A 25,765-nucleotide genomic window follows, 5' to 3' on the forward strand; every position below is an offset into this window, starting at 1 on the left:
TCCCTGCCCTCCCCTCCCTTCCCCTCCTCTCAAGTGAAAAGGCAGAGGGATGCTTACAGATTGGTGCAACTTGTTCCTGGAGTCGCTTCCATAGTTAGTAAACAGCTACTGGTGAAATCACACAGAAAAATCAGCTCCTAGATTTATAAGGAGCTGTTCCTGTGAGAAAAGGAAACTGGAGCACCTTTATACTGTATTTCCACATAAAAAGTCAAATGAGTGAAAATAGATACTCTAGGCCTTGTGTATATAACATTATTTTCAACCACATTGGGGAGCTATGGACGAGCTAACCTCAGCACATGGTGTGCTTTCATAGTTTAATGTGCAGACATTCTGTATTCTGGGCTTTAGGTACCACTCTTTCACAAAAACTCATAAGAGGCCACCTGTTGTCATCTGAGGAAGTTGCAGCTTATCTATACAGATCCCAATGGTGCCATGCCACAGCTGGGTGTGTTTTTGTTGTTGCTACTATCTGGTATCTATGTTCAGACAGATACCTTACATAATATCCATCCTGGGATTATTTGGAGAATATCATATTTTATTGTGCAGTGTACTCAATCCCTGCAAGCCACAAGCTCATGAGGCTTCATCTGATACAAACACATCACTTAACTGTGCAACTGACAGAGGTGAGAGTGAGCCTGGATGAGTTGTGCAGTTTGCACAGCAGAGTTCCTATTAGTGCTGTAGGAATGCCATGTGAGAAAAGACTGCTACCATTGCTGAGGTCACACCAGCTACACTTTGAGTTGCATAAAGTCGTACTGAACCAGCAACATGAACAGGTACTGTAATGATGTGCCCACAGAGTGGAAACTTGGTAGCCTTCCATGAAATCTGCTTTCTTAGAATCATTGAGTTGGAAGGGACCCTGGGGATCATCTAGTCCAGCCCCCTGGAATGCAGGAATATGCAGCTGTCTCTTACAGGGATCGAACCCGCAACATTGGCGTTATCAGCACCACACTCTAGCCAACAGAGCTATCCAGCTGTTTCTTGCATCTTTGAAGGGTGCGGGGTAAAGTGGAGCAGAACATGTTGGGCCACAAAGCAGGTAAAATGGTCTCTTTTCCTGTAAGCTAGGGAAAAGTTTTGCTGTTTAGAATGGAGGCACACACTCATTTCCTCAACAGTTCTGAGACTGACTCTTAATAATTAGACCACTCCAGGGAGGCTCCCCTGAAAGCCAGGGATGGGTAAGGTTAGGTACATAATACTTTAGTTCCTCTCAACTGAAGAGATATTTATTTATTATAATGCTTAGCTGCATGGAACATCCTGAAAAGATGAGATGTAAATATATTTTTGAAAAGCAGAACTGTGTTCTGGAAAAGTCTGGTTTCTTGAAAGCTTATTGACAGTGCTTTGATGCAAATATCCATAGTGATGGACAAGTTTCTGCAACCTCCCTTTACAATGTGCAGCCACAGGACAGTTTTGGTATAGGATTGCCACCATGCTATCAGTCTGCTCCTCTATAACAGAAGCTTGCCTTGCAGACATTAACTAGTTTAAATGTTTCCCATCTATCTATATCCTTTTCTCCATCCAAATGCCCAATTTACTCAACTAGTTGATGAATTTTGGGGACAAACAGGGTTATGCTGGAGGGGGGGGAGAATGTGGTCATGGAACCAAGGTATGTTCTGAAGGCACACTGGGCAACCACTTTGCTGAAGCTAAGCATGTCTGGGTCTGGTCAGGGCTTGGATGGGTAGCCACCTAGGAATTACATGATGCATTCCATGATGGAAGAAAAGCAACATATAAAGGTAAGAAAATAGTGTTCTCCCTGTGTATTTGGATGGAAAGTGGACAGCTATTTCACTGAGCCTGGGATTGAGGCAGCCCAGAGAGAGGATAAAAAATTGATACGGATATGAAATAAAGAGAAACCTGCAAGTGATCATGAGAGGAGAGGAGAAAGCTGCAAGTGGATTGAGAGATGGAGGAGGAGATGCACAGAGAAAACAAGAAGGAGGTGGAACAGAGCAAGCTATGCCCATGCCGTCATCAACAGAAAAAAGGATTTAAACATAGCTTAAGCAACACACAGTAGTCCTCCTTTTCAGTACCAAGAAATCTCTACTGGAAACAAGTACCTTTGAGATGTCTGTTGAGGCCAGCTTCCACACTTCCAGCTGACGTACATACTGGGGAGAAGAAGGGACCATAGCTCAGTGGCAGAACACAAGTTTTGTGTGGGGAAAGTCCCTGGTTCAGTTCCTGGTGTCTTGCACTGAAAAGGTCAGGTAGGAAGTGATGTGGAATAATCTGCCCTGCAGAGCCACTGCCAGAGTAGGCAATGCTAGGCTAGATGGACAAATTGTCTGACATGACAGAAAGCTACTTCCTATGTTCCCAGCATGCTTAAAAGGAAAACATCATGGAACTTTCAGTCCTAAATGTGGAACATTTGGTGTTTTTTGCCAGGTTTATATGCACATGGGTCTGGATCAGAAGCTACACCAAGAAAGAAGCAGCTACTGGCTGTTCTTGATTAGCCCAAACAGAGTGTTCACTATTTGTTTTGTTTTATTTTTAGTCCTTTTTTGTTGTTTTTACATAAGATAAATGGGACACTGAGGCTTTGTCTAAGCAGAATGCTTCCTGACATACCATTTGCATTGGGATAGGCCACATAATGTAAATTTTAGGACAGCTTAAAATGTTAGGGAAAACATCCATTATGTCAGTTAAGTAACAGAAGAGAATAAACTTGAGATAAATATTGCATAAGAAGGTTGGTCTTGAATAATAATTTTGGATTCTTATCAAGCACTACAAGTTTATCCAGTTGATCAGTCAATGCAAGGCATGCCCCACCCGTGTTACAAGAACCAAATAGAACTTCAGGACCCAATTCACACAATACTTTATTAAGAGATTTACTGGGGTGATATAAACATAAAAACATCATGATTCTTAAAAAGAATTCCCAGGGCTTAGCTAAGTATTTACAGAGACTTGCCTGTGAAATTGGCCCTGTGGCCTTAAGCGAATCAGGATGTTAACAGGACTGAGACAATGGTCATAAAAGTCAAACCTGATTGTCCCTAAGGAAGGAAGGGGGGATGTCCAGAACATCAAGGTCTTCAAATGCTTTTAAGGCATTTTCTATAATGTAATCCTATAGCTTCTAACTGTGTGTCATCCATGCAAATCCTCCTTTGTGCAATATACATGTTATAGGAAAAGCCGTAGACCTGCTATGGGGAAGGAGAAACTAGCTCATCAATATGTGTTTCTGCATTCCAGCAGGCCAGAGTGAGGGAGCCACCTTAGGCAGCCGATTGTGAGAGTCAAGAAAGGACAATAAATAATTTATTGTTATTTTATATTATTCCTGAGGAGAAGTGTTTTGTGAGATTTTCTGCCTCAGGTGTCAAAATAATTCGGCCAGCCTTGGGTACTGGGGGAGGGAGGGACACCATCTCTGTTTTGCCTTGGGTGAGTTCTGCATTTAAGCACTGAAGAAAAGTACAGAAACAACTGAGCTGTCAAGAAAGACGCCAGAGCTCAGACACGGATGAGATTTATAAAAACTAAAATCACAAAATACTTCTGTCTCATCCACCCTTTAAAAAGGTAAAGGTAAAGTACCCCTGGCAGTTAATCCAGTCACAAACGACTCTGAGGTTGTGGCACTCATCTCGCTTTACTGGCTGAGGGAGCCGGCGTACATGTGGCCAGCATGACTAAGCCGCTTCTGGTGAAACAAGAGCAGCGCACAGAAATGCCATTTACCTTCCCGCTGGAGCGGTACCTATTTATCTACTTGCACTTTGATGTGATTTCGAACTGCTAGGTTGGCAGGAGCTGGGACTGAGCAACGGGAGCTCACCCCATCACAGGGATTCAAACTGTCGACCTTCCGATTGGCATGCGCTAGGCTCTGTGGTTTAGACCACAGCGCCACCTGCGTCCCTGTATCCACCCTTTATTGTTTGTTTAAAAGAATTCCCCTCACCCCTTCCCAATTATACAAGCTGGTGATGTGTGACATATGTTAATCAGCCTCCATTTCCCGTGGCTTCCCCTCTCACAACCCTGCCCTCCCTTCAGCTTACTGGTACGTTAAATTCTGTGTCTACGTATTCTTAAAAAAACTGAAGAAAGGATGCGTTGGGGGGGGATAGAAGGAACAACACAAAACACAGTGTTGATGGCAAATCACTTTTAACATTACAGACATTATAAAATAGGTGATTTGACTTTTCTGCAGCCACCTTCTAAATGTCAGTGCCAACAGCAATGATATCTGTGGGAGAAACCAACATACCGAGGCCTAAACAACAAAGAGCCTTGTGGCATTTTGAACTAACAACCACCTAGAGACCCTCCTATGGAGACAGAAAGGCAGGACATGAATGCTGTTAATAAATAGACAGCTAAAGTCTTGGAGAAAGTCCTTTTCCAGTCTTAGAATATCTCTCTATGTTAAGGGCTACCTGTCTCCCAGTGTTGCCTAAGTGGTCTGCTTTGTGATGTGAGTGGTAATGAAAGGAACATCGCATATTTCCTTAGCTGGACCTAGGAACTTAAAAGAAAATCCCCCACTATTTTTGCTTCCAAGAAAAATGCCAGCTACTGCTGATATCGCACAGAAAGTCCCTGAAAGGGACAAGGAGTGGGTTCTGGTTATTAGAAATTAACTCTGCTGAAGTTCAGACACCTTTTCCTGCAGCAAATCGCCTAAGAGAATACAGCTTTTAAACGATTTGAAATTGTGAACTGCCTGAATGTTATTTCTGAATTACCCGTTTTCCCCTATAACTGTACATTTTAAATCTGACTGTCTATTAAAAGACCTGCATTAATGAGGGAAGATTAGATTCAAGCCATTACTTCAAGATCACAGTTCCAGCAGTTCTAGAATGGCTCCTGATGCTCCTGTCAGAATGACTCATCAAAACAAACAAACCCAGTCCAGCGACATTAACAGAGTTATAAGATAGGCTTTAATACAAGATCTATAAAATAAGCCACAGAAGAACTCAGTATTTGAACAAACTAAGCATGTGTGGGGGAAAATAAACTACGTTGCAAGCATTTTCAGAATCTGTTAATTGTTTTGGGCCAAAGTAAGTTGTTGAGGTTGGTTGTTGTTTTTTTATAAGAATGCAGAGAGGACCTTTTAATGCAAATTGCATATCACGTACTGTCAGGAATCGATGTTCTTAATGCCTTTCTTCATCTAGGTCCCTAGGTACAACCCTATATATTATATATTGACTCAAAAGAGTGTCCTAATAATGTGGTGTGGCACCTCAAGTGTTGGACTAGGTAGGACATGAGAGAGCAGTGTTTGAATTCTCATTCAGTCATGAAGCTTACTGGCTGACCTTGGGCCAGCCACAGTCTTTCAGCCTAACCTACTTAACAGGATTGCTGTGAGGATAAACTGGAGTGTGTGTACCACCTTGAGCTCCTTGGAGAAAATGTGGGATATAAATTTAAATAAATATGTTCAATGATGTTTACTCTGTAGTGTGTTTTGGTCTGCAACTTTAGAGTATTGTATTTTGAGTTTTTCTTTGACTTACTTAACAAAGTTTGTGCACTCCAGCATTGGTGAGGAACACACAGTCTAGAGGGAATATTATTATGATTATAATTTATTAGGAAATGTCAGGACAATATTGCAGGGGAGGAAATAGTCTTGATAGGGTTCACCCAGCTCGTTATACATTTAACAAGGCTGCAGTTGGCACTCCTGCTGTTATGCTACAGAAGGAAATCTCATTAAAGACCTTTAACTCCTGAAAAGATTTTTTTAAAAAGAAACATGTTTTTTTAAAACAACAACAACAACAACTTTAAAAGTACCACCAGGGGTGGGGGAGAGTGGTGCTTGTCACCAGTGACATCACTGACATTAACCAAAAAGTGCTTCTGACATGCCAGAACCACATTCCACACCAAGCATGCTGCTGCAATTGACATGCTGTCTGGAAGAAGAAACACTTTCCTTTCTTTTTTTCTTTACCAGCAACAACAAGAAAAGCTATTTATTGCTGGGAAAATGTTATTTCCCCGCAAAACAAGTGATAATTTGGCCGACATTTCAGAATGATTCCCAAATCCTAGACACACTAACTGAAAAAGAGCAGCACATTCCTAGCATAGAATGTAATAAAACCTACCAGAATGTTAAAAAGGCCCTAGAATGTTCTCTGACCAGGCGAGGGGCAGAAGATGGTTTCCAAATTGATACTATAGCCCAGCCTTTACCATCCTAGTGCCCTCCAGATGCTTTGAACCACGTTGTCCATCAGATGCAAGATAAATGATACAGTATATTCTGTCCTCACTGTTCTTTCCCTTTTCTCTAGAACCTTTAGCAATTTCACTGCAACTCAACCCTCATATTAGCAGTGATTGAGGAAAGGATGAAGAGCATTTATGCTGATGACATGATTTGCATGTTAACTAATCCACTGGACACCTCACCAATGCTAAAATCAGAATTAGGTCAGTTTGAAAAAATGGCAGGCCTTCAAACCAATCTCAATAAATCATGAATCATGTACCACAATATAGGTCCAATGGAGCAAATTAAGCTTCAGCAAACACCTATTCCACATTGTAGGACTAATTTTTAGGGGTAAAAATCCCATATAAATTGAATAAATTATACATTTTAAATTATACTCTTACAAAGAGTTAGGAGCCTTGGGTTGATGGGATAAACTACATCTTTCAATTTCATAACTGTGTTTATTCAAATGATGATAATACCTAAAATTTTATATCCTTCCCAATTGCTTCTAATTTGACTTCCACCCAATTGACTCAAGAAATGGTAAATGATACTTTAAAAGTTTGTGTTTGTGTAAAAAAAAAAAAAAACATGGTCCAGGCTGGCTATTATTATTATTTTTTACAAGAAATCAAGGGACTGAATAGGGGCTACCACACCTAGCCTTATGTCACAATGCACACCAACGATGTCAATGTAGTTTTATCATCACTAAAACAAATAAGAAATGCATTGACCTCAAAGACTAAATGATATAAAATAAAATATGGGTACTCCTGAATTTCCAATTTAGATAAAATACCGTAACCCATATACAAATAACACAATACGGAAAAGGTGGCAGTGATGTCTTATCTCCTCTGTGTTCACCTTTAATATCACTTGGCTTTCACACCCAAGTCCAAGATCCAGCTCCGTTAAATCTCATCCTATTATGGAAGAAAAAACATTTATTTAGACTTTGTAGTTTTTATGCTAATGATAAACCAATATCCAAAGAACAACTAACAATAAATACAGGTGACTTGGTACTCTACTGCAGTGTTTCCCAACCACTGTTCCGCGGCACACTAGTGTGCCGCGAGATGTTGCCTGGTGTGCCGCGGGAAAAATTAAAAAATTCGAAAGATTATTTTTTTTTAAGTCAAATTTTCGATTGGGGCGCCGTCACTAGATGACCCCTGGGGTTCCCTCCCTCCCTCCCGCTCTGCGCCTCCCTCCTCCTCCTCCGGGGAGGCCCTTCCTGGCTCTCGGCCAAGGCTTGGCGGCTGCCACTCACTCGCTCACCCACCCGTCCCTCCATCCCTGCACCCGGCCTCTCCCCCTCCGTCCCCGGCGCGGGGGCTGCCGGGATCCGTAGTCCCCTCGCCCTTGGGCTCTGCGCCCGCGCGGGGTGCGCAAACTACGTTTCCCAGCGTGGCCTGGCGGGCCGGGCGTTTTGTTTGAAGCGCTCTTCTCCCGGCCATGGAATGAGTGCAGCGGCAGCGGCTGGGCGGGCAGGGGCTCTTCCGCGCAGACCCCGCGCAGCCTGCCTGCGCCCCCGCGGAGATCGGGCGGCAGGATGGAGCCCGGGGATCACCGCGGAGGCGGAGCGGCGGAGGCTGCCCCCCAGGTAGGGCTGGTCGGGGGGGGGGTTATTTTTGCAATGCTGCATCCGCGCCGGAGGGGACGCATCGGACCGCGGGGAGACCCCTTGGCGGGCGTGCAAGGCAATGCATGTGTGCAGGCGTTGCATGGAGTGCAGTGCAATGCAATGGGAACGCGGCGCCCTGCATGCATGCATGCAACTTCCACCGGCGCTCTGGACTTGGCAGGTGAGGGGGGTCCCCAGTGGGTGGCAGAGAGAGCCGGGAGGGCGAAGGGGAGCCGGGGGGGAGCAGCGCTGCTCCCCGAGCCGAGCCCGGGGGGAAACTTCGGCGTCGTTGCGCCGGGTGTTGGAAGCGGAGGCTGGCGGGGGCCCCTCACCTGCAAAACCTGGTCGCCTCTCATATATTTCGTGCATTGCATTCATCGCCCGCTTTCTCCTCCAAGGAGCTCCCGGGGGCGCGCGTGGTTCTCCCCGTGTTATCCTCGCAACAACAGCCCTGCGAGGTGGGTCAGGCGAGTGGCCCAAGGGAGCACCCAGGGATTGTCCTGGCCAGGTGGGGTGATTTGAACCCTGCTCTCTACCCGGTCTTCGTCCTCATTTAGCCCCCATATGTGCATGACTGTGCATGACTGAGGTTTTCCCACCTCGTCTTGGCTATGGTGTGAGTCTGTGCTGTTAATTAATGGGGTTCTGCCTTCGGAGAAGATGAGCCAGCCCTCAAGGAGGTGATTATGTAATTTGCTAGCAATTCATATCCCTCCCGGTGTGACGCTGCGCGCTGACGTCACGGGGCTGTAATGGTGGTGTGCCTCGAGATTTTTTTCATGAAACAAGTGTGCCTTTGCCCAAAAAAGGTTGGGAAACACTGCTCTACTGGTTACAATAAATACAGTTTTCCCAATTATTTAGCAGATAATGCTTTAATTGCACAAGCCACCAGACCGTTAACTAAATTTGAATTTATACTCTTAAACCAATGGCATGTAGGAAGAGGCTTGATCTCTACCATGTATAGTATAATGAATTATTACACAACTACCGGCCAATTAGTTGGCCTGAAAACTGCATAGGAGAGAGACCTTAATTTCAACACTGAAGACTATGTAGAATGGTATTTGCTCAAGTAAATCCTTCATGTCAGTATCTGCTTATATCCAAGAATGCTCTTTGAAAGTACAATATTATACAGATGGCACCAAACTCCTGTTCAGATCTCACACATAAACTCTCAACCTTCTCAGTTCTGTTGGAGGGTAGTGTGCTCAAAAGGGAACTTTTTTCCCTTTATGGTGGAAATGTCCATGAAAGAGATGTTTGCAGAAATGTCAAACATATTTAAGTTTCAGATTCAAGCAACCTCACACATTTATTTATTTATTAGATATGTGGGATAATAATATGAAGCAGTTTCCTTCAAAAGAGCTATTACTTGGATGCTGGCGGCTGCCAGAATTTCTGCAACACAAAAATGGAAGACATTAAAGTTGACTCTTGCATCATGGTACTGTACAAAGATTTGCAGACTGGTGATCGCCGAAAAAAGAACCCACAAACTTTGTGTAATTAAAGGCAAAATTCTGCAGAGCACTTCTATGCAATATGCTGGGACTTTACCAATAATCTACAAGATTCTTTACCTGCACATAAAAAGAAATCTGGACTTCATGATTAGAATATATTGTAAAATGAATGTATCGGATTATACTTACCCATCTTACATATGTATGCATCTCTCCTGTGACTTTCCAGGTTTCTAGGCTGAAGTTGGTTACCCTTTGTTGTTACCTGCAAAAGAAAAAGTATCATAAGAATAATAAAAACTTCCATCAAATGGGGTGGAAGTTGTCATCTAACACCTCTGGAAGCCACCAAGTTGGCAAAGGCTGCTATAGTTGTACCTCAACCAATCTCCTCTGAAACTATTCTAGAAAAATATTAGAATTTCTATTCTGGCAAGGAGGACAATTGATCCCCACAAACAACATTTCCATGTGCTACAGTATTTTAAGGAACAAATATGCTTTTGATGCTGTGTAGGCCAAGTGGCTCCTGTCATGGTTTAACTCTTTACTCTTTCCCTGTACCTTAAGTAGATTCCATTCTCCTACCCCACTTTTTAAAATAAAATATGTTTACTGTTTTCAAAAACTAAGTAGGAGGAGGTGTTAAATTTGCAATTGGTATTGTTCACCCCAATCTCCAAATGGCAGGAGACTTACCCAATGCTTACCCAGGTTTCCAGTTTCAGGAAAGAAGCTCAATGGAGACTGTGATGTCTTTATTTACACATACAGTATATACACAACCTGAGCATAGGATGGGTATAGAAGGGTTTGCAGCATAAACTCACCAACAGATCTTGCCTTCTCATTAGGTTCCCAGGGGGATCCCCAAGCCACAGCTTTTGAGTCCAGCAGAGACCAAGCCTCTGTGTCTCCAGCTACCAGCGTTAGCCAAAACTCTCTCACAGCCCCTCTTTACCTATTGTTTTCAATCCTAGGAGGATGTGGCATCCAGTCAGTTGAGGTGGGAAAAGACCCACCCATTTGTCTCTATGACAACAGAACTCACTCTTTAAGATGCTGGTGATGAACATTTAGCTGAGCTAACAAAGGAACTGGTTTAACTGGTTCAACAGGTTTCAGCTTACATATTCTAACTCAGGGGTAGGCAACCTAAGGCCCAGGGGCCGGATGCGGCCCAATCACCTTCTCAATCCAGCCCGTGGACAGTCCGAGAATCAGCGTGTTTTTACATGAGTAGAATGTACCCTTTTATTTAAAATGCATCTCTGGATTATTTGTGGAACATAGGAATTCGTTCATTCCCCCCCCCAAAAAAAATACAGTCCAGCCCATCACATGGTCTGAGGGATGGTGGACTGGCCCACAGCTGAAAAAGGTTGCTGACCCCTGTTCTAACCCCACAGATACAAGATCTCAGGCCTGGAAGGGACCCATGGATCTAATCCAGACTGCCCCCCCCCCCAATTCTATACAGTTTACTCAGCTATACAATGTAAGTACAGAGAATGAAAAATTGTGCAGGAACATTTTTTTATATTAACTTAGAACATCTGTCCAGTATCTGAAGCCTATGTCCAACTATTTCATTTCCAGAAGTAAGAAAACAGTAAAGTAATTTGACCCATGTGTTTTCCCTTTAGCAACTTTTACTTGGTTGGTTAGGGGTTTTTTTGGCCAAGGGAATGTTGCACACTTTGCTCTACCCATGGTCCAATCATGTTACTTCTCTGTGTTAATCCTTAGGTTATACTTGCATGGGTGCCCCTATCACAAATAACAGACTTGTTTGTATAGCAAGTTTTTGTTTTGTCCATCCAGTAATGAGATCAGCTCCAGCTTTAGTGTACAATATGTTGACCTTTTATAGTAAAACTTTTAACCAAAAACTATTAACCGTTCCACAGGTCCACCTCATGTGGAAAAATTATCCCAATTAGGGCCTTTGTCACCAGCATTGTGGACTGGTTGTACTGCTTAGTTTTGACAGTGGAAAGCAGTGGGTGATTTTAAATGTGTCTGCTCCAATTGCTAAAATAGATTTAAATGGTTAACACAGCTACACTTGAAGCTTTTTTGAGATGTGACTTTTATTTCTTCAGAAGGTCAAGCTAGCTGATTGCAAGCAATTTGCTTCATTTTATTTATAGTCCATCTTATCTCATGGGGTCAGGGCAGGAAACAATCATTTTATCAAAAAATGACAGGCATATCCCCATCCTTGAAGGCATAGGAAATTGATACAAATGGCTTAGGGCTGTTGGGGGTCGGTGGCAGAGAATAATACTACTAATAATAATTTGAACACTAGTGTGCTTCAAGGTGTCAATAAAAGCTAACCCCATCTCACCCACTCACACCCACCTATAGCAGGGTGTCAGCAGCAGTTTATAGGTAGAGAGATAGAGATAAAGATAGAGATAGAGTTAGCATAGATATAGATAGCATAGATATAGATATAGATATATAGATATGCCTTAAGCCTATAACTACATGCACTGCTGTTGCCTTGGTCCCTGACATGTCCCTGACAGCCTGCAACAGAGAAGATCATCCAAGATTTAGCACAGACCATAAATTCTGCAGGCAACCAGCTTTCTGTTCCAAAAACTGGGAGAAATATACCTTCTTCTTTAAATAGCTCTTGCATCCACTTTTGGGTTTCACCGTAATCAGACTCAGGCAGTCTTTACCATCTGTATATGTGTTATTTATCAAGAGGGTTTCTTCCCAGCCTCTCCATTTCTAGACCCCACAAGGCAGCTTATGGCAAACTGATTTAAAAATACACAGCAACAACAAACCAACGCTGATATTAAAATGGAGCAAAAATGGCAGCAGAGCCCCACAAAAAACATATAGTTCAAAAAGAACCTAAAAGTGAGGTGCTGATAAAAGCGAACATAAAAGACTCTGTTACACTACATTCCTAAATCCAGACAAAGGTCATCTGAGGTGTGGTATAAGTGCTGCTCTGCTCCCAGAGAAGTACTTGTGAGGCAGTATTCATGCCACCGAGGGTCCCCAGGTATGTCCATGGAAAGCTTATATGAAGAGAACTGTGGTATCAGACAAAAGGCCCATTTTGTCCAACACTGAGTTCTCAAAGTGGCCAGCCAGATGTGTATAAAAAGCCTACAAGTAGGACTTTAATGCCAAAAACACCTTTCCCCAGCAACTGGTATTCAGTTGCATACTACCTCCGACAGTGAAGGTAGAACATAGGATGGTTAGTATCCATTGACAGCCTTATCCCCTGTGCATTTGTCTAATCCTCTTTTAAAGCCATCTAAGTTGGTGATCACCCCAACACCTTGTGGGAGCAAATGCCATAGTTTCACTAGGCAGTGTGGGAAGAGGTACTTCCTTTCATCTGTCCTGAATTTCCCAACATTCATTGGATGCCCCCTTCCCTTTTGATTTCAATTGTTATGCTTCCTCATTTACAAAGTACCTACGTTTTTAATAAACTCTGCACAGATTAAAAACATGGCAGTCCCTGCTCGCAGGTTTACAATCTAAAAGGCAGGACCCAAAAAGGGGTGGGGGAAGGGGTGGGGTAGAAAGAGCAAAACAAACATCTCTGGCACCAGTTATTGTTCTTATATTTCCCAGTTGCAACACATCAAGTGAGGGGGTGGGGTTGGCACTGCTCCTTGCTGGGGCCAGGATTCAAATCTCCTCCTCCCTAAAAACCCAGTTTGTCAAGGATCTTGGGTCCACACTAGTAGATTTAGCACAACACCCTGGTTGGGTCTAAAGCTGGTGCTGGTTCTCTAAAGTGTTATCCCGCTGAGACTGCCTTGAGCAGGGCAGTTTTAGCAATAGGTTTACTTGACACTATAATGCTTATTAAGATCACTGCACAGCAAGTGTAAGTAAGGGAGGAGTGGCTACACTTTAACGAAACGGAGCTGTCATACAGGATAATCCTAACGGATTTAAGCAAATGTGCTCAGGGGTAAGACCCTATGTAGCTAAGAGTAAATAATGCTTGGCCTATATATAGCTGGCCCAGGGCAGGAGGTGGGGGAAGGGCCAGGTGCAGAGGCATCCCCCAGGCCCATTCTCTGGCCAGCAGTGGAAACCACTAATGAGCGTGCAGTTCCTCTCTGGAGCAAAGAATTATTATATAAGCCCAGAGAGATTGGGTTGGCAATTTATCAAGCGATCCCAGTTTAGATCCTGTGCCAACAGCAAGCGCCCCATTTGGCTCACTCCATTGGAATAGCTAATTAGAGGCAAGAGAGAGCAGCTGAGGGCAAGTGCAGCCAGCAGAGAAACGGTGCAAAGGGGCTTACGATGTACAGCAGCGGCAGCAGGCAGGGAAGGGGACGGGATGTGAGAACTGGATACAAGCTGGTGCCCTTGAGAGCTGCCTGGTGCCAGGGGAGCCGGGAAGGCGCAGGGAACACATTCCCTTCCCAGGCCTCCAAGGGGTAGGGTGCTTGGGGACCTGGGGTGGTGGTTCTGCTGAGCTATCTCAGTCCCTCCGCTGAGATCCGGAGAAGAACATAAGAGTTGGAGGTAAGAACTGGGCTGTCTGCCCACAAACAGATTAGCAAGGTATACCCTCGGCAGCTATGTGGGAGTTAATCCATGATCCACTTGGCGTGGGGAGGGGGTTCGTGGGACATGTGAGCAACGCCAGTGGTGATTTCCAGAAAAGATCCAGGCTTCTCCTTGCAGCTCCTTGCAGCCGGCAAGGAAGGACTGTGGTTCAGCAGCAGAGCCGAAGATCCCTCATCTAGCCCCCAGCATCTCCAGATATTGCTGAGGAAGGTCAATACTGGAGAAGTGCTGCGTAGACCAGCCTTTCCAAACCAACAGCCCAAGCTGAAGCAGCCAAGCTGGGCAGGACTCATGGGATGGTGGTGGATGATAGCAAGCTAGGTGGACCAATGATCTGACTTGGACTAAAGCAGCCATTTATGTTTTGAATGAGGAAGTGTTAATCAGAGTAACTGAGTCTTCCGAAGGTGCATATGAAAACCAGTGTGCCATATCTGCTTACATTTGTGTCGAGTCCCCAACAGGGCCGTCTTAAGCATATCTGGCACCGTGGTGCAAAGCTCCCCCTGCCCCCGTTTCCCAGAGTTTTTCAGGGAGGACGGAGCTGCTGGCGGGGCTGGAGGAGGCAGGCAGCGACTGGAGGGTGGCTCCTCCGGTGGGGAAGAGGTGGAGAATGGACGTGGCACCTCCCGGCTCAGCTGGCCACTTCATGCCGCAGTGGCCACGGCAGACGGAGATGGGCGAGGGCGGCGAGCTGATGCCAGGAGGTACTGCTTCCAGCCTCCGCCTCTTCACTGGCACCCTCCAGAACTTGGCGCCCCGGCGCCCCGCGCCTCTAGCCTCTATGGGTAAGACGCCCCTGGTCCCCAGCAAAAGCAGAGTGGCCACAGGCACCAGTCTAGCTTAAGGAGAGAGGGGAATTGCATGTGCACTTGAATAGCTGGGGAAAGGGGGCGTGCTTGTTACACTAGGTGGTGCCTTGCCTCTATTCCATGGAATCAGAAAAAGGAAGACTTTCCAGTGTGGCTTAGCTGCTCTCCAACAAGACCACTGTACCCCATAACCCAGAATCTCCCAGGCCCCTAGCACATGCTCCTGGGCAGCAGTGCCTTCAGGCCAGGATCTGGGGGCAGAAGTCAAGGGTCCCATGCAGCAAAATGATGAAGGACCCCCAATGCATGACTTTATAAGTGAGCAAAGTCATACAAATTATTACTATCTAAGGATGATGGGGAGGGGGATAGAAGACAGTCAAATCCAGAGTGACTGCTACTGAGCACCTGGAAGTAGGGACTCAGGGAGCTTGATGAGACAAGAGCAGAACTTGACAAAACAGCACTGTGCGTCTGCCATTCTGTCCAGAGAAAGGCAGCTGCGATTCAGCTACTGGGGTCAGGGATCAGCACTGCCAAGCCGCTGCTGAGACACCAGCACCGCACTGGCATGGACTACAGACCAGTTCCTGCTGTGGCACAACATCCTTGAGAAGTTTGGGTGGGCAAGGACTGCTCTGTACCTCCCCTAGCAGTGGATGTAAGGAGCAACTGCCACAGCTTCCAGCCACTCACCTGATCTCTCCTGCCCTGGGCAGCTCTGCCTGCGGGTGATGCGGCAGTAAGGACTGCCCAGCTTGAGAGTGCAAGCAAACGTCATGCCCAATACTGTGCCACCACGAGGGAGGATGCAGGTGAGAGTGATTATGTGGGTGGCCCACGTTTTGCATGAACAGCTGCCTCTGCTCACCTGCACCCTCCCTGCTGCACTTCCCTGAGAGAGAGAGCGCAAGCCGGCAGAAGCAGCACCTTACTCTGGCTCTCCTTGGGCCCAATCCTCTCCACCATGTTGTCCAGAGAGCGAAAGTGCCGGCAGCCTCAAATCCCCCCACTGTATGGTGGCAGCGAGGACTAGGAGGCAGAGAAGTGCCCCATGACCATCGCCAGGGCGCCAGCTGCCCGAGGGCCCCAAGGGCCTCTGCGCCGGTCCCAGGGGCGGCGCCTGCGCCGTCTGCTCGGCTTGGCGGCCGGGGTGGGGTGCGGCGAGGTCCCACCCGTGGCTCTTTCTCTTGTCTCTCGGGCGAGCCCCGCCCTGGGGATCAGGTGACAGCGGAGGCTGGAATTTGACACCAGACTCTGCCAGCCGCGGAGATGGAGCCGGTGCTTTTCTTCCTGCCAGAGGCCGCCTGTCCCGGAGCCCGGCCGGCCGTAGGTCCGCTTCCCGAGGGCCGAGCGCCCCGCCGGCTCCCTGCCTCGCCGTGTGCGGTGAGTCCGGCCCGGCGTGGAGGGGGGTCCCGGGATCGGGGCTGCCCTGCCGACTCCGGCCCGGACGCCAGCCGCTCTAACCCGATCTTTCCCCGCAGGGGGGCGCTGAGCCCACCGGGCACCTGCCGGCCATGCAGGCGACGTGAACGTCGGGCGCCCGAGGGAGCGATCCCGGCGGGGCCGGGCTATGGCCCCCGGGGCCGGGTGAGCGCAGGAGCCGCCGAGGAGCCGCTGCCGCCGCCGCTGCCGCTGCCGGGAGGTAAGGAGGGGGGCTGGCGAGCTCGTGGTCCTCGCGGGGAAAGGGCTGTGGGTGTGCGCAGTTGTGTCCCAGAGCGGGGAGAGGCGAAATCTCTGGCCGTCGGGAAGAGGGAAGGGGCGCGGGGGCCCTCCTCTTTGCTCCCTCCCTGGTGTAGGTATTCCCCGTGGCCGCCGGTGACCGTGTGTCTCCCGTGCAGGGAGCGGATTCGATGCCCTGGAAGGGCCGGTACCCGAGGGCAGAGGGAGGCGCTTCCCGGCCCGGATCCTCGGAGCATGGTCCCCGGAGAGCCGCGCGCAGCAGGAGGCGCCCGATCTGCCGAGACGGAGCGCGCGGTGAGTGCGGCGGGCGGGAAAGCGCGAGCGCAGCGCCCCCTAGACTGGGGCGGGGAGGAGAGAGCGGGGCAAATGCGCGGCGGGGGGGGGGGGCGGGTGGAGAAGCGAGACTCTGGAGCCGAGCAAGTAGCTCGGAAGGGGAGCTGGCGCTTGTCGCGGCAGGGCTGCTTCTCCGCCGCCGACCCGGGTAACTCTTGGCGGACTTCGAGCGCCTTCGTTCTCCAGAGGGCCGCTTGCTCGGAGTCGGACCGCACGCTCGCTCGCTCTCTCGGTTCCCCCGCACCCCACAGCTCAGGTCTGCCTCGTGGCTCCAGTCTTAAGTTTTCCAGGCAGCTCCTCTGGAGAGAATCGATGGTTGGGTGTGTTGTATGTGTGTGTGAGGGAGAGACAGAGAAAGACAAGAGAGCCGGATGCAGGGTGTCTCTTTGCCTTTTCCCAGGCGGTCCACGGTCCTCTTCTCTTCTAGAATTTCTCTGGCATTTCTCTGCGTTTCCTCCAGTCCAAGAGTGGCTCCCCTTGGGCCCTCCAGATATTACTGGACTACAACTAACATCATTCCTGACCATTGGTAATGTTGGATGGGACTGAGGAGTCATAGAATCACAAAATCGTAGGGTTGCAAGGGACCTCCAGGGTAATCTAGTCCAACCCCCTGGAATGCAGGAATCCTGCTCATGGTACCTGGGTGGACTTGACCCATCAAAACAGCCAGATGCACTGACCCTACAGAGCCTAACAACTTCTAGCGAGCTCTCTGGGGCTGTTAGACCAGGCCTATCAGGAAGGACCTCTCTGGCTTCCTCAGGCACTTCCAGGCCATAATTCCACCAGCATTCAAAGGAGAGAGAGAGAGAAGAATTCGACACAGTTTCTACATCATCAGAACTTGAGAAACTCAGCACTTCCACCTCAGTCACTGAGCCTACAATGCTATGCAAACTTACCTGAGAGCAGTGGGACTTACGTCTGAGTAAACTTGCCGAGGATTGCACAGCAGGTCTGTTTTCCACTCCCCATCACCACCGGTGTCAGACGGCCCACTCTTCTTTTCTGCTGTGGTTCCGATCCTGGCGTGACTTCTCTGTTGCTTCCTCGCAGATATAATTCCTGCTGTTTTTGGTTACTGTGGAATGTGGCGTCAGGTTGCGAGTCCTGCATTAGCTTGCTTGCTCACTTAGTCTTTTGACTGTGTTCGTTGTAGACACCAGGAACATGTTGGGCTGCTCCGGTGGCTGAGTGTCCAGAGATGAGGCTCCAGAACTGACACTTTGGCATGCTGTTCCAGCCACAAGGGGTCCAGGATAGCATATGCATGGATGCTTTACAAAGTGAGCAGGATGTTCAGAGTTGTGGGGGTGGGGGTGGAGGAGCAGGAGAAGGAGCGGGGTGTATATTGGCTGCTCATCAGCTTCAAGGAAGACTTTGCTGCCAACATCTCTTTGTTTTGGAAAGTAAACATAAATCTTCAAACCAGCTTCCTTCAAAAACTCCTGCAGCTCTGCAGCGGAGTGCCTTAGAGTCACCACTTCAGCTTGTTATGACAGTTCGAGGCACCAGAAAGATAATATTCTGTTCTCCCCGCCCATACTAACCCATTCCTTTCTTACTTGCCATTGTTTTGTATATTTCCCTAATTACCCACAAATAGACTATGTGGTCCTATGTGCTCTGACTGCCTATTTGGCTCTCCCAGAACCTGTTCCAAACACTCCTCCCTGATTTGCGAAATGCAGCACAAGCAGCCCTTCATTTCTTAATCGAAACAGCTGCATGACAGGGGAAGATGCTGTTTTGATAATGCCCTTGCCCCTGTGTGCTGCTAGGTGGCACATACCAGGCAGGAGTCTTCAGGAATACATTTCAAAGGATTTGTGTCATCCTTCTGACGCAGCTTCTGAATTCATTTTGCAGCCAGCAGTCAATGGATAAGCCTCCCCTCCCCTCCATTCTTCTCAGTCCTCTTGGGTTTCTCTGGGAATTGAAGTTGGTTCCCCACCCCCATAATTCTGATCCAGGTCTGTGGAAGACTTGTATTAATGCACATGAGTCAAATTCAGGCCTCTGCATCAGAGGAGGCATGGCTTTTCCACCCAAAGGTCTTGGGAAAGCGGAAAGATGTCTTTGAAGCTTCCAGAGTTGTTGCTGGAAGCTGATGACTCCCAGAAGCTCTGCAATCAGTGTGGTTATTACTCTGTGCTGGGTCCGGCAAGATATGGAGGCAGATTTCCACTGGGCCTCAATGTCTGCATGGCTGGGGGCTCTGCATACTAGGTATGATTGCCTGGATGGCAGAGAATAAAGAGAAGTCTGAATGCTGAAGATCATTAGTATCTATTAGGAAGTGCTTGGACATTGGACCCAGAGGATATCATTTCCACATTTCACAGGTTGATCTTCAGAAGTTATTCTTTTCTGTACAAAATCACTGATAGGACCTCCCCACCTTCCAGGACAGACATGGATATTCTGTGCAGGGCTTAAAGATAGAGATGTATCTGTTTCAGTGGAAGGCTCATAGACTATAGAATTGTAGTGTTGGGAGGGGCCAAAAGGGTCCTCTAGTCCAGGGGTAGGCAACCTAAGGTCCATCAGCCACAAGCAGCCCACGGGGGTCGTTTAACCGGCCCACGAGCCACCCCCTAACTGAGCCGCCCGCTAGGCGAGTCCCCATGCACTGTGCTAAACCAGCGCAGCACGGCACGGGGACTTGCTTCCGCGGTGCTGGAAATCATGTCTGCGCATGCCAGTGGCGTAGCGTGGGGGGTGCAGGGGGGGCCAGCCGCACCGGGCGCAACATCTGGGGTTTAGGGTTAGGGGGCGCAAATCCATGGGTTAAGGGGCGCAAATCCACGGGTTAGGGGGTGCAAATTACTTGCCTTGCCCCGGGTGTTGACAACCCACGCTACGCCACTGGCGCATGCTCAGACGCTGGAAATTGTGGCTGCGCAAATGCGATCCGGCCCGCAGAGGAATCTCTGCTGGAGTGAACCGGCCCAGGCGAGGTAAACCTTGCTGACCCCTGCTCTAGTCCAACCCCCTGTGATGCAGGAATTCTTTCCCCAATGTAAGGTTTGAACCCATGGCCCTGAGATTCAGAGTCTCCTGCTCTACTGGCTGAGCTATCCCAGGAAGCCTGTCTTTCTCGCAGCTACCCGTACTGCTGCGTCTTTAAATCATTTTGGAACTCTCTGTTTCCCAGTCTGGGGAATCAGGGCTAGGTTCTCCCTCTTAGCCACTGAGATGAGATAAAAGGTTCCCCTCTGTGTGTGTGGTATGGGCAGTGTAAAAAACGCAGCAAAACTCTGGTTCTCTGTTGCCACCTTGTGGAAATCTGATAAAGTGCACATCTCTGCAAACTTGAGTATATTTCCCAGATGTTCCCTCATGCAGGAGATGAATCCTGTCTGGTCAGGTCAGATTGATGCCAGTTGAAGGTAGTCTGATATCAAAGCTAGCTATTTAAGGTGGTGGCAACTTCAGATGGAAGGATAATCAAGAACCAAAAGGGGTTACCTTTGCATCCAGCCTCTACACAAGGGCTCAGCTGTGTTTTATACTCTGGGGAACCGCTCTCTGTAGTTTCGGGGCAGAAAGTAGTGTAGGGGCAGACTGTCCCTTTGATAATATCTGGTGCTTCACTCAGTGCGTTAGCTCTAACAATGAGCTTACAATCTAAAATTTTACACTGGAGTAAAACTTTCTGCAGTTGTGGGACAGGTGTGCTCATATCTCACAAATCATAGCAGTGGCATAATAAAGTACCCATGTTGGAAGCACTTACTCTTCCATGTGAGCCTTTCCTGGTTGCATGCCTGGTGGCAGCCCTTACAAACCCCAAGCCATTTGTGTGCATGTCACCGTAAACATGAACTAGCACAAAACCTTCAGAAATTATCAAGCTAGGTCTCATCAGAGTTGGAACCGGCCAGGAACCTCTTTTGTCCCAGTCCTGGGTAGGTGCCTGATCTCTCCACAGTACCCCTCTAGAGATGATCTTTAAATCACAAGGAACTGCAACACTCATGCCTGTTTTATTTATTTCAGCACCAGCATCCCAAGATAGTTGCTTGCTGTGGATATTCGTGGTCTTAGCTGATGCTAAGGAAAAGGCTTGTTTTAATTTTTCACTGGCCAAGATACATTATTGGGACAGAGCCATGGGAATGTCTCATAGCCCAACCCTGTTCCTGTTACAGACTCATACCAGATCCTAAACTGCAAACTTTCGGGTCAACTATCTCTTGCAAGGGTCATCTGAACTGCTTTTATTTAGCTGAACTGACTCACTTATCCAGAGAGGCTTGCAGCGCAGGAAGGAGAAGTGTAGATCTAGACAAGGGTGATGTCTGGGCCACAGTAAGGCTGAAGGTGTAGAAATTAGGCTATCCAATTAGGAAAGAAAGGTCCGGTTCCTGAACTGTGTCTTTGTGTTGCAGGTAGGATGGAGTGGAGAGTGGAGGGGCCAAGGCACAGATCGGACAGATCTCCCTCTGCCTACAGGAGTTTGCCTGTCCAACAAGAGCGATACAGGGTGAGTTAGCCTTGCCAGAGGGTGTTTTCAACACGGGAGCAGGAGCCTCAGAAGCAATGGGTAGGTAGAAAGGCCCTTGTCTGCAGGAGGATTCCAGCTCTCCCAATGTATGAGAGATGGAATGGCTCCTTGGTACATCACTTGCCTTGGGTTTCCAGTGCGTGAATCTGGTTCTTTGCTGCTCTCTGTTAGCCTAGCCCAGTGTTTCTCAAACTTGGGTCTCTAGCTGTGGTTGGACTACAACTCCCATCATCCCAAGTTAGCAGAACCAGTGGTCAGGGATGATGGGAGTTGTAGTCTAACAACAGCTAGCGACCCAAGTTTGAGAAACACTGGCCTCTCCCCTTGTGGGAACCTTGTCTTGGAGGGCCGCATTGTACATAGCAGTTTTCTTACATAGGTTTAATTTTTATGTAGGCCAAAGCTTCTCCACTGCTCATGTGAACTTGCATATGTCTTCTTTGCTGCATGCATCTATAACTGTAGCTTCTCACTTGGCATGCATGTGATGAAATGGATTCCTGGGCACCTTTATCTTTTCACATAATGGTGCAATTATGGCACATATACGTGGCCAGCATGTGTTTTCCAGCACAGAAGTGGCACCCACATTAGAAGGTGAAGTAGCCTCGAGACTCCAGCACAACACATTGCCTCCTCATCGCACCTTCCTTTGTAGGACAGCCCTGCTGCATTCTCTGTGCCCTTGTTTCCATGAGGTGTGCTTACTGAGGTGTGCCATTATCTCTTTCGTAGGAGCGGGGTTTGTGGGGTACAATCACCCTGCTATCATTGTTTGCTGGTGCAGTCATGGCAACCCCGCAGACCTGGCACAACAACCAGACATTGGGAGCTGCCTCTGATGGAAGCATGGGCACTGCCAGCCCTGCCTCTCTGGAGGAAAATAGCAGGGAAGCATCATCACTGGGCACATGGAGCCATTGGCACGGTAGGAACCTGGCATGTCTCATGGGGAAGTGGGTGAGAGCCTGGGGTAGTGAGGATCTGAACTTTTCCCAGTTGGATCCTCACCCACACAGTGGTCCCCAGCTTCCTTTGTCTCAGGCACTGCTGTGATGCTTTGCCTCTCTTTAAATCATTTACCCACCCCCCGTGCCCATTGAAACAGGCAGTCCATTTGCAGAGGAAATGGAAATAGGTATATTTCTGCCTGTTATCTTTTGGGCAGATTGAGCCCCATGCCCTTTTTCTTGATTCCCGGTGCCTAACATTCTCCCCATGTCCTCCTTTCCGCTCGCCCCTCTTCTTTTTTTTCCTTCAGGGGGAAACGTGACCATAGACAGGCTGAGCTCTTCGGAACTGCTCAGGGCTGAGCGCTCCCCAGCCAGCTCCAGCAAGGCCAAGAAAGGATCCAAGAAAGCCGGTCGCAGCAAAAACAGCCGCTTCTGCCGCCTGCACAGCCGCCTGGTGAAGGTGCGGGACCTTGGGCTGGGCTTTGAGTCGGAGGAGATTGTGCGGTTCAAGTACTGCAGTGGGTCGTGCCAGCGAGCCCGCACCAACTATGACCTGGCCTTGAGTAGCCTGCTACAGCAACGCACCATCGTGCCTGGGCCTCATGACCACCCTTCCTCCCACCCCTGCTGCCGCCCCACCCGGTATGAGGACTTCTCCTTTATGAATGTGCGCAATGCCTGGCAGACTGTGGACCATGTCTCAGCAGCAGAGTGTGGCTGCGTGGGCTGAGGGGGCTGCCTACTCCGAGCTCGCAGTTTGTCACTGAGGCTGCAGCCATGCCTAGGGCCTTGCTCCATTGGTGGGGTATGAGACGCGGAGATACACGGTCTGTGGTGGGGCTTTCCAGGTCAGGCAGAAGCAGCACATGGACAATAAGCAGGAGGAGAGCATGATGGCCACGGCTCAAAGGTGCCTAGGCCTTCATCTCTACATCGGTGGAACATTTTCATAGGGTACTTTCCTCACAGCAGCAAGATGGCGATATGGAGGCCAGCCAAGCCTTTGAGGGCTGCAAACCCACACTGGGAGGAATTCTCCCCTTTAGGGTTTGGTCCGTCAACCGTGTCGTGCATTTGCTCACCCATCAAGTTGCACCCTCCAGTGGAGAAGCAGCACTGGGATTTCCCATACCTTTACTCAAGGGATGAAGGATAGGGATGTAGCCTGAAAGACCTGTGGTGCAAATGGGTAGGTTCTTGAGCATCACTCCTTACCACTTTGTCAGGCAGTGGAAAGAATTGGCTGCTCGCTCAGGTCACCTGGCCCTGTCAATTGCAAGGCTGATGTTCTCTCCCACTTTAAGCCCCCAAACCTTTCCCTGAGCAACTTGGTTTGCTCCATCAGGGAGCAGATGTAGATGAACACGAAGGACAGAGTCACAATGCTTAGCAGCAGCTTCAGGGTCAACCTACAACTGGTGAGCTTGTGCTCTGATGGTCCAGCGATTGCTACTGCTGTCAGTCTTGTGCTGGGATGTTCGGCACAGTTGTTGAGGACTGAATGGAGCACCTTCCTGGTTTTGTACTAAGATGGTGGTAATTCTTAGAGTCTTTGACCTGGTTTGGGGAGCTTCTCCTGGTGAGAACAAGCCCTTGGCAGATGGGAGGCTGGTGGCTGGACCTTGTGGAGATCGAGAAGCACAGCTGATTGAAGTCTTATGTTTCCACAGCATAATTAAGGCATCTATTGCTATAGAAAATGGTCTTATCCTATAAAACCAATGATGGTGTTAACATCCTGGTTTGCAACATTCCCTAACACACCACCAGCAGCTTGGAGTTTGGCCACTACAGTTGCCAGGCCAACAATGGAAGCAGCAATAGCCCCTGCTAATCCCTGAGTCAGCCATCACTTGGTGCCAGCAGGGTGGGGAACTCTCTGTCCTAGAAGTGACACTTTCTGAACAAAGTTATTTATTCTCTAACTTATTTATTTATTTGTTTGAACCCCACCCTACCCACCCAGGGGCACCTATTTATGATGCTGAGAGTCGGGCCTGGTGTACCCTTGAAAACGGGTGCTGATGTTATGTCCCGGCCTGTGACCAGCAGTTCCTACTCCCTTTTCCCTTCTTGGCCTGACCAAAGGCATTTCCTCTTTTTCCTTTCCTGATTTTTATATTCTCTACCCTTTATTTGCATTTGAATAAACTCTATTTTTGTACAGCAGCAACTTCCTGTAGCAATAAAGCCTGTTAAGGCAGTGAGAAATTGGCTTCGTGTGTATCTGTGTAGGAGGGGGGGGGGGAAACAACAAATATGCAAACCAGCTTAATTCATAAATATAGTTTCTGAAGCAAGTGTGGGCACAGACAAGCATTTGACTATGTGCCTTGTCATCTCAAAGTTTATCACCCATGTGCCAAACCTCTTGTTTATTTATACGTGCTTGGTTGAAAGTGAGTTAAAAGGCCAGCAGATTGAACTCTGGCCAGCAGTGCCTAGGAGAATTTACTAAGAGCTGCTTCCTTTCTAGGTAAAAACCTGCAAATCCTGGGAGTCCTCTCACCTCAGTTTCAGGGTAAAAAGAGGGTTTTGTGCAACAAATGTTAAGTAACTTTGTGAAAACTATTACAGACTAGTCCATCTTAACATGGCAGTTGACGTTCCTTTATTCAAAACTGGATCCACTGACATACAGTGTTGGTAAATGGTTACCAGATAGTATAAAAATAAGCTCTAGAAACCTCTGGAATGCTTAGAATATGTTATTTTATTCATTTCTAACGACAGCACAGGTGGTAAAGAATAGATTGTGCTGCTGATCTTCTCCAATTTGAGCCAAGGTTAAGCTGGCATCTATCAACACATTCCTGAAAGGAAAAAGGGAGTTCTGTTGGAGTGACTTTTCCACACTGAAAACAAAAATTCTGAAAAGTAAGACCCCATTAAAACTAGAGACAACATGGCTACTCCTCCATTTGGTAGAAAATACAATGTCTTTTATGATAGCCCTAGTGCATGATGCATGCATATTTATTGTTGGATAAACATTGTACAAGTCACATCTCCAACACTGGTCAGAACAATCTGAGATGTTTTCAAACTTAGCAGGTGGTAAATATCAGGGGTAAGCTATTTTATTTATTAATTAAAATATTTACAACCTGCCGTCTACACCAATCATTAAAAATAACAAATCCAACTACCGATCAGGATTGGATAAACAAATAATAAAGAATCTTTAAACACAAGTGATGGTAATAACAAATTAGGCACGCATAACTGCATGTACTCCAGCAGTTAGTTATGCAAACACGTTTCACACATTACTAAATCCTGGACTAGTGCCTACCACACAAGTAGCTTAAGCAGTGTTTTATAATGGCGCCTGTTGTGCAGTGTTTACTTAGAAGTTAGTCCTGGTGACTTACTCTGTCGAAGAGTGTAGGAGTGCATCTGTAAAGTAGCTGCCCCTCCCTTTCTGCCCAGGTTCATAAAGACACCTAGTTTTGTTTTTTATGTTGCTGGGACTGGTGTGGTCTTAGGGCTTGGTTGTTTGTTATTTAAATGTTTA

General features: G+C 47.7%; 1 protein-coding gene and 1 long non-coding RNA gene across 4 annotated transcripts; one reads left to right on the forward strand and one right to left on the reverse strand.

The window, feature by feature from the left end:
* Positions 1–2,538: 2,538 nt before the first annotated feature.
* Positions 2,539–11,782, reverse strand: LOC310710193. The gene is made up of 2 exons (XR_014527881.1): positions 9,569–11,782; positions 2,539–7,200 (listed from the first exon to the last, which is right to left on the reverse strand). It is a non-coding gene; the product is annotated as an uncharacterized lncRNA (long non-coding RNA).
* Positions 11,783–16,034: 4,252 nt separating this feature from the next.
* ARTN (artemin) lies at positions 16,035–24,462 on the forward strand. Of its 3 annotated transcripts, XM_083510817.1 has the most exons (6): positions 16,035–16,152; positions 16,251–16,411; positions 16,608–16,743; positions 21,180–21,274; positions 22,031–22,223; positions 22,557–24,462. In XM_083510817.1, the coding sequence occupies exons 3-6, from the start codon at positions 16,620–16,622 to the stop codon at positions 22,976–22,978; spliced, it is 834 nt and encodes a 277-aa protein (XP_083366943.1). In that variant the 5' UTR covers positions 16,035–16,152; positions 16,251–16,411; positions 16,608–16,619; the 3' UTR covers positions 22,979–24,462. The 3 variants fall into 3 exon arrangements, with proteins under 3 accessions (XP_083366943.1, XP_083366944.1, XP_083366945.1); XM_083510818.1 differs by lacking the exons at positions 16,035–16,152; positions 16,251–16,411; positions 16,608–16,743 and adding an exon at positions 16,870–18,071; XM_083510819.1 differs by lacking the exons at positions 16,035–16,152; positions 16,251–16,411; positions 16,608–16,743 and adding an exon at positions 16,871–17,740.
* Positions 24,463–25,765: the final 1,303 nt, after the last annotated feature.

Source organism: Podarcis liolepis (genome assembly GCF_965112155.1).
Source record: "Podarcis liolepis genome assembly, chromosome: 6".
NCBI classification, from domain to species: domain Eukaryota; kingdom Metazoa; phylum Chordata; class Lepidosauria; order Squamata; family Lacertidae; genus Podarcis; species Podarcis liolepis.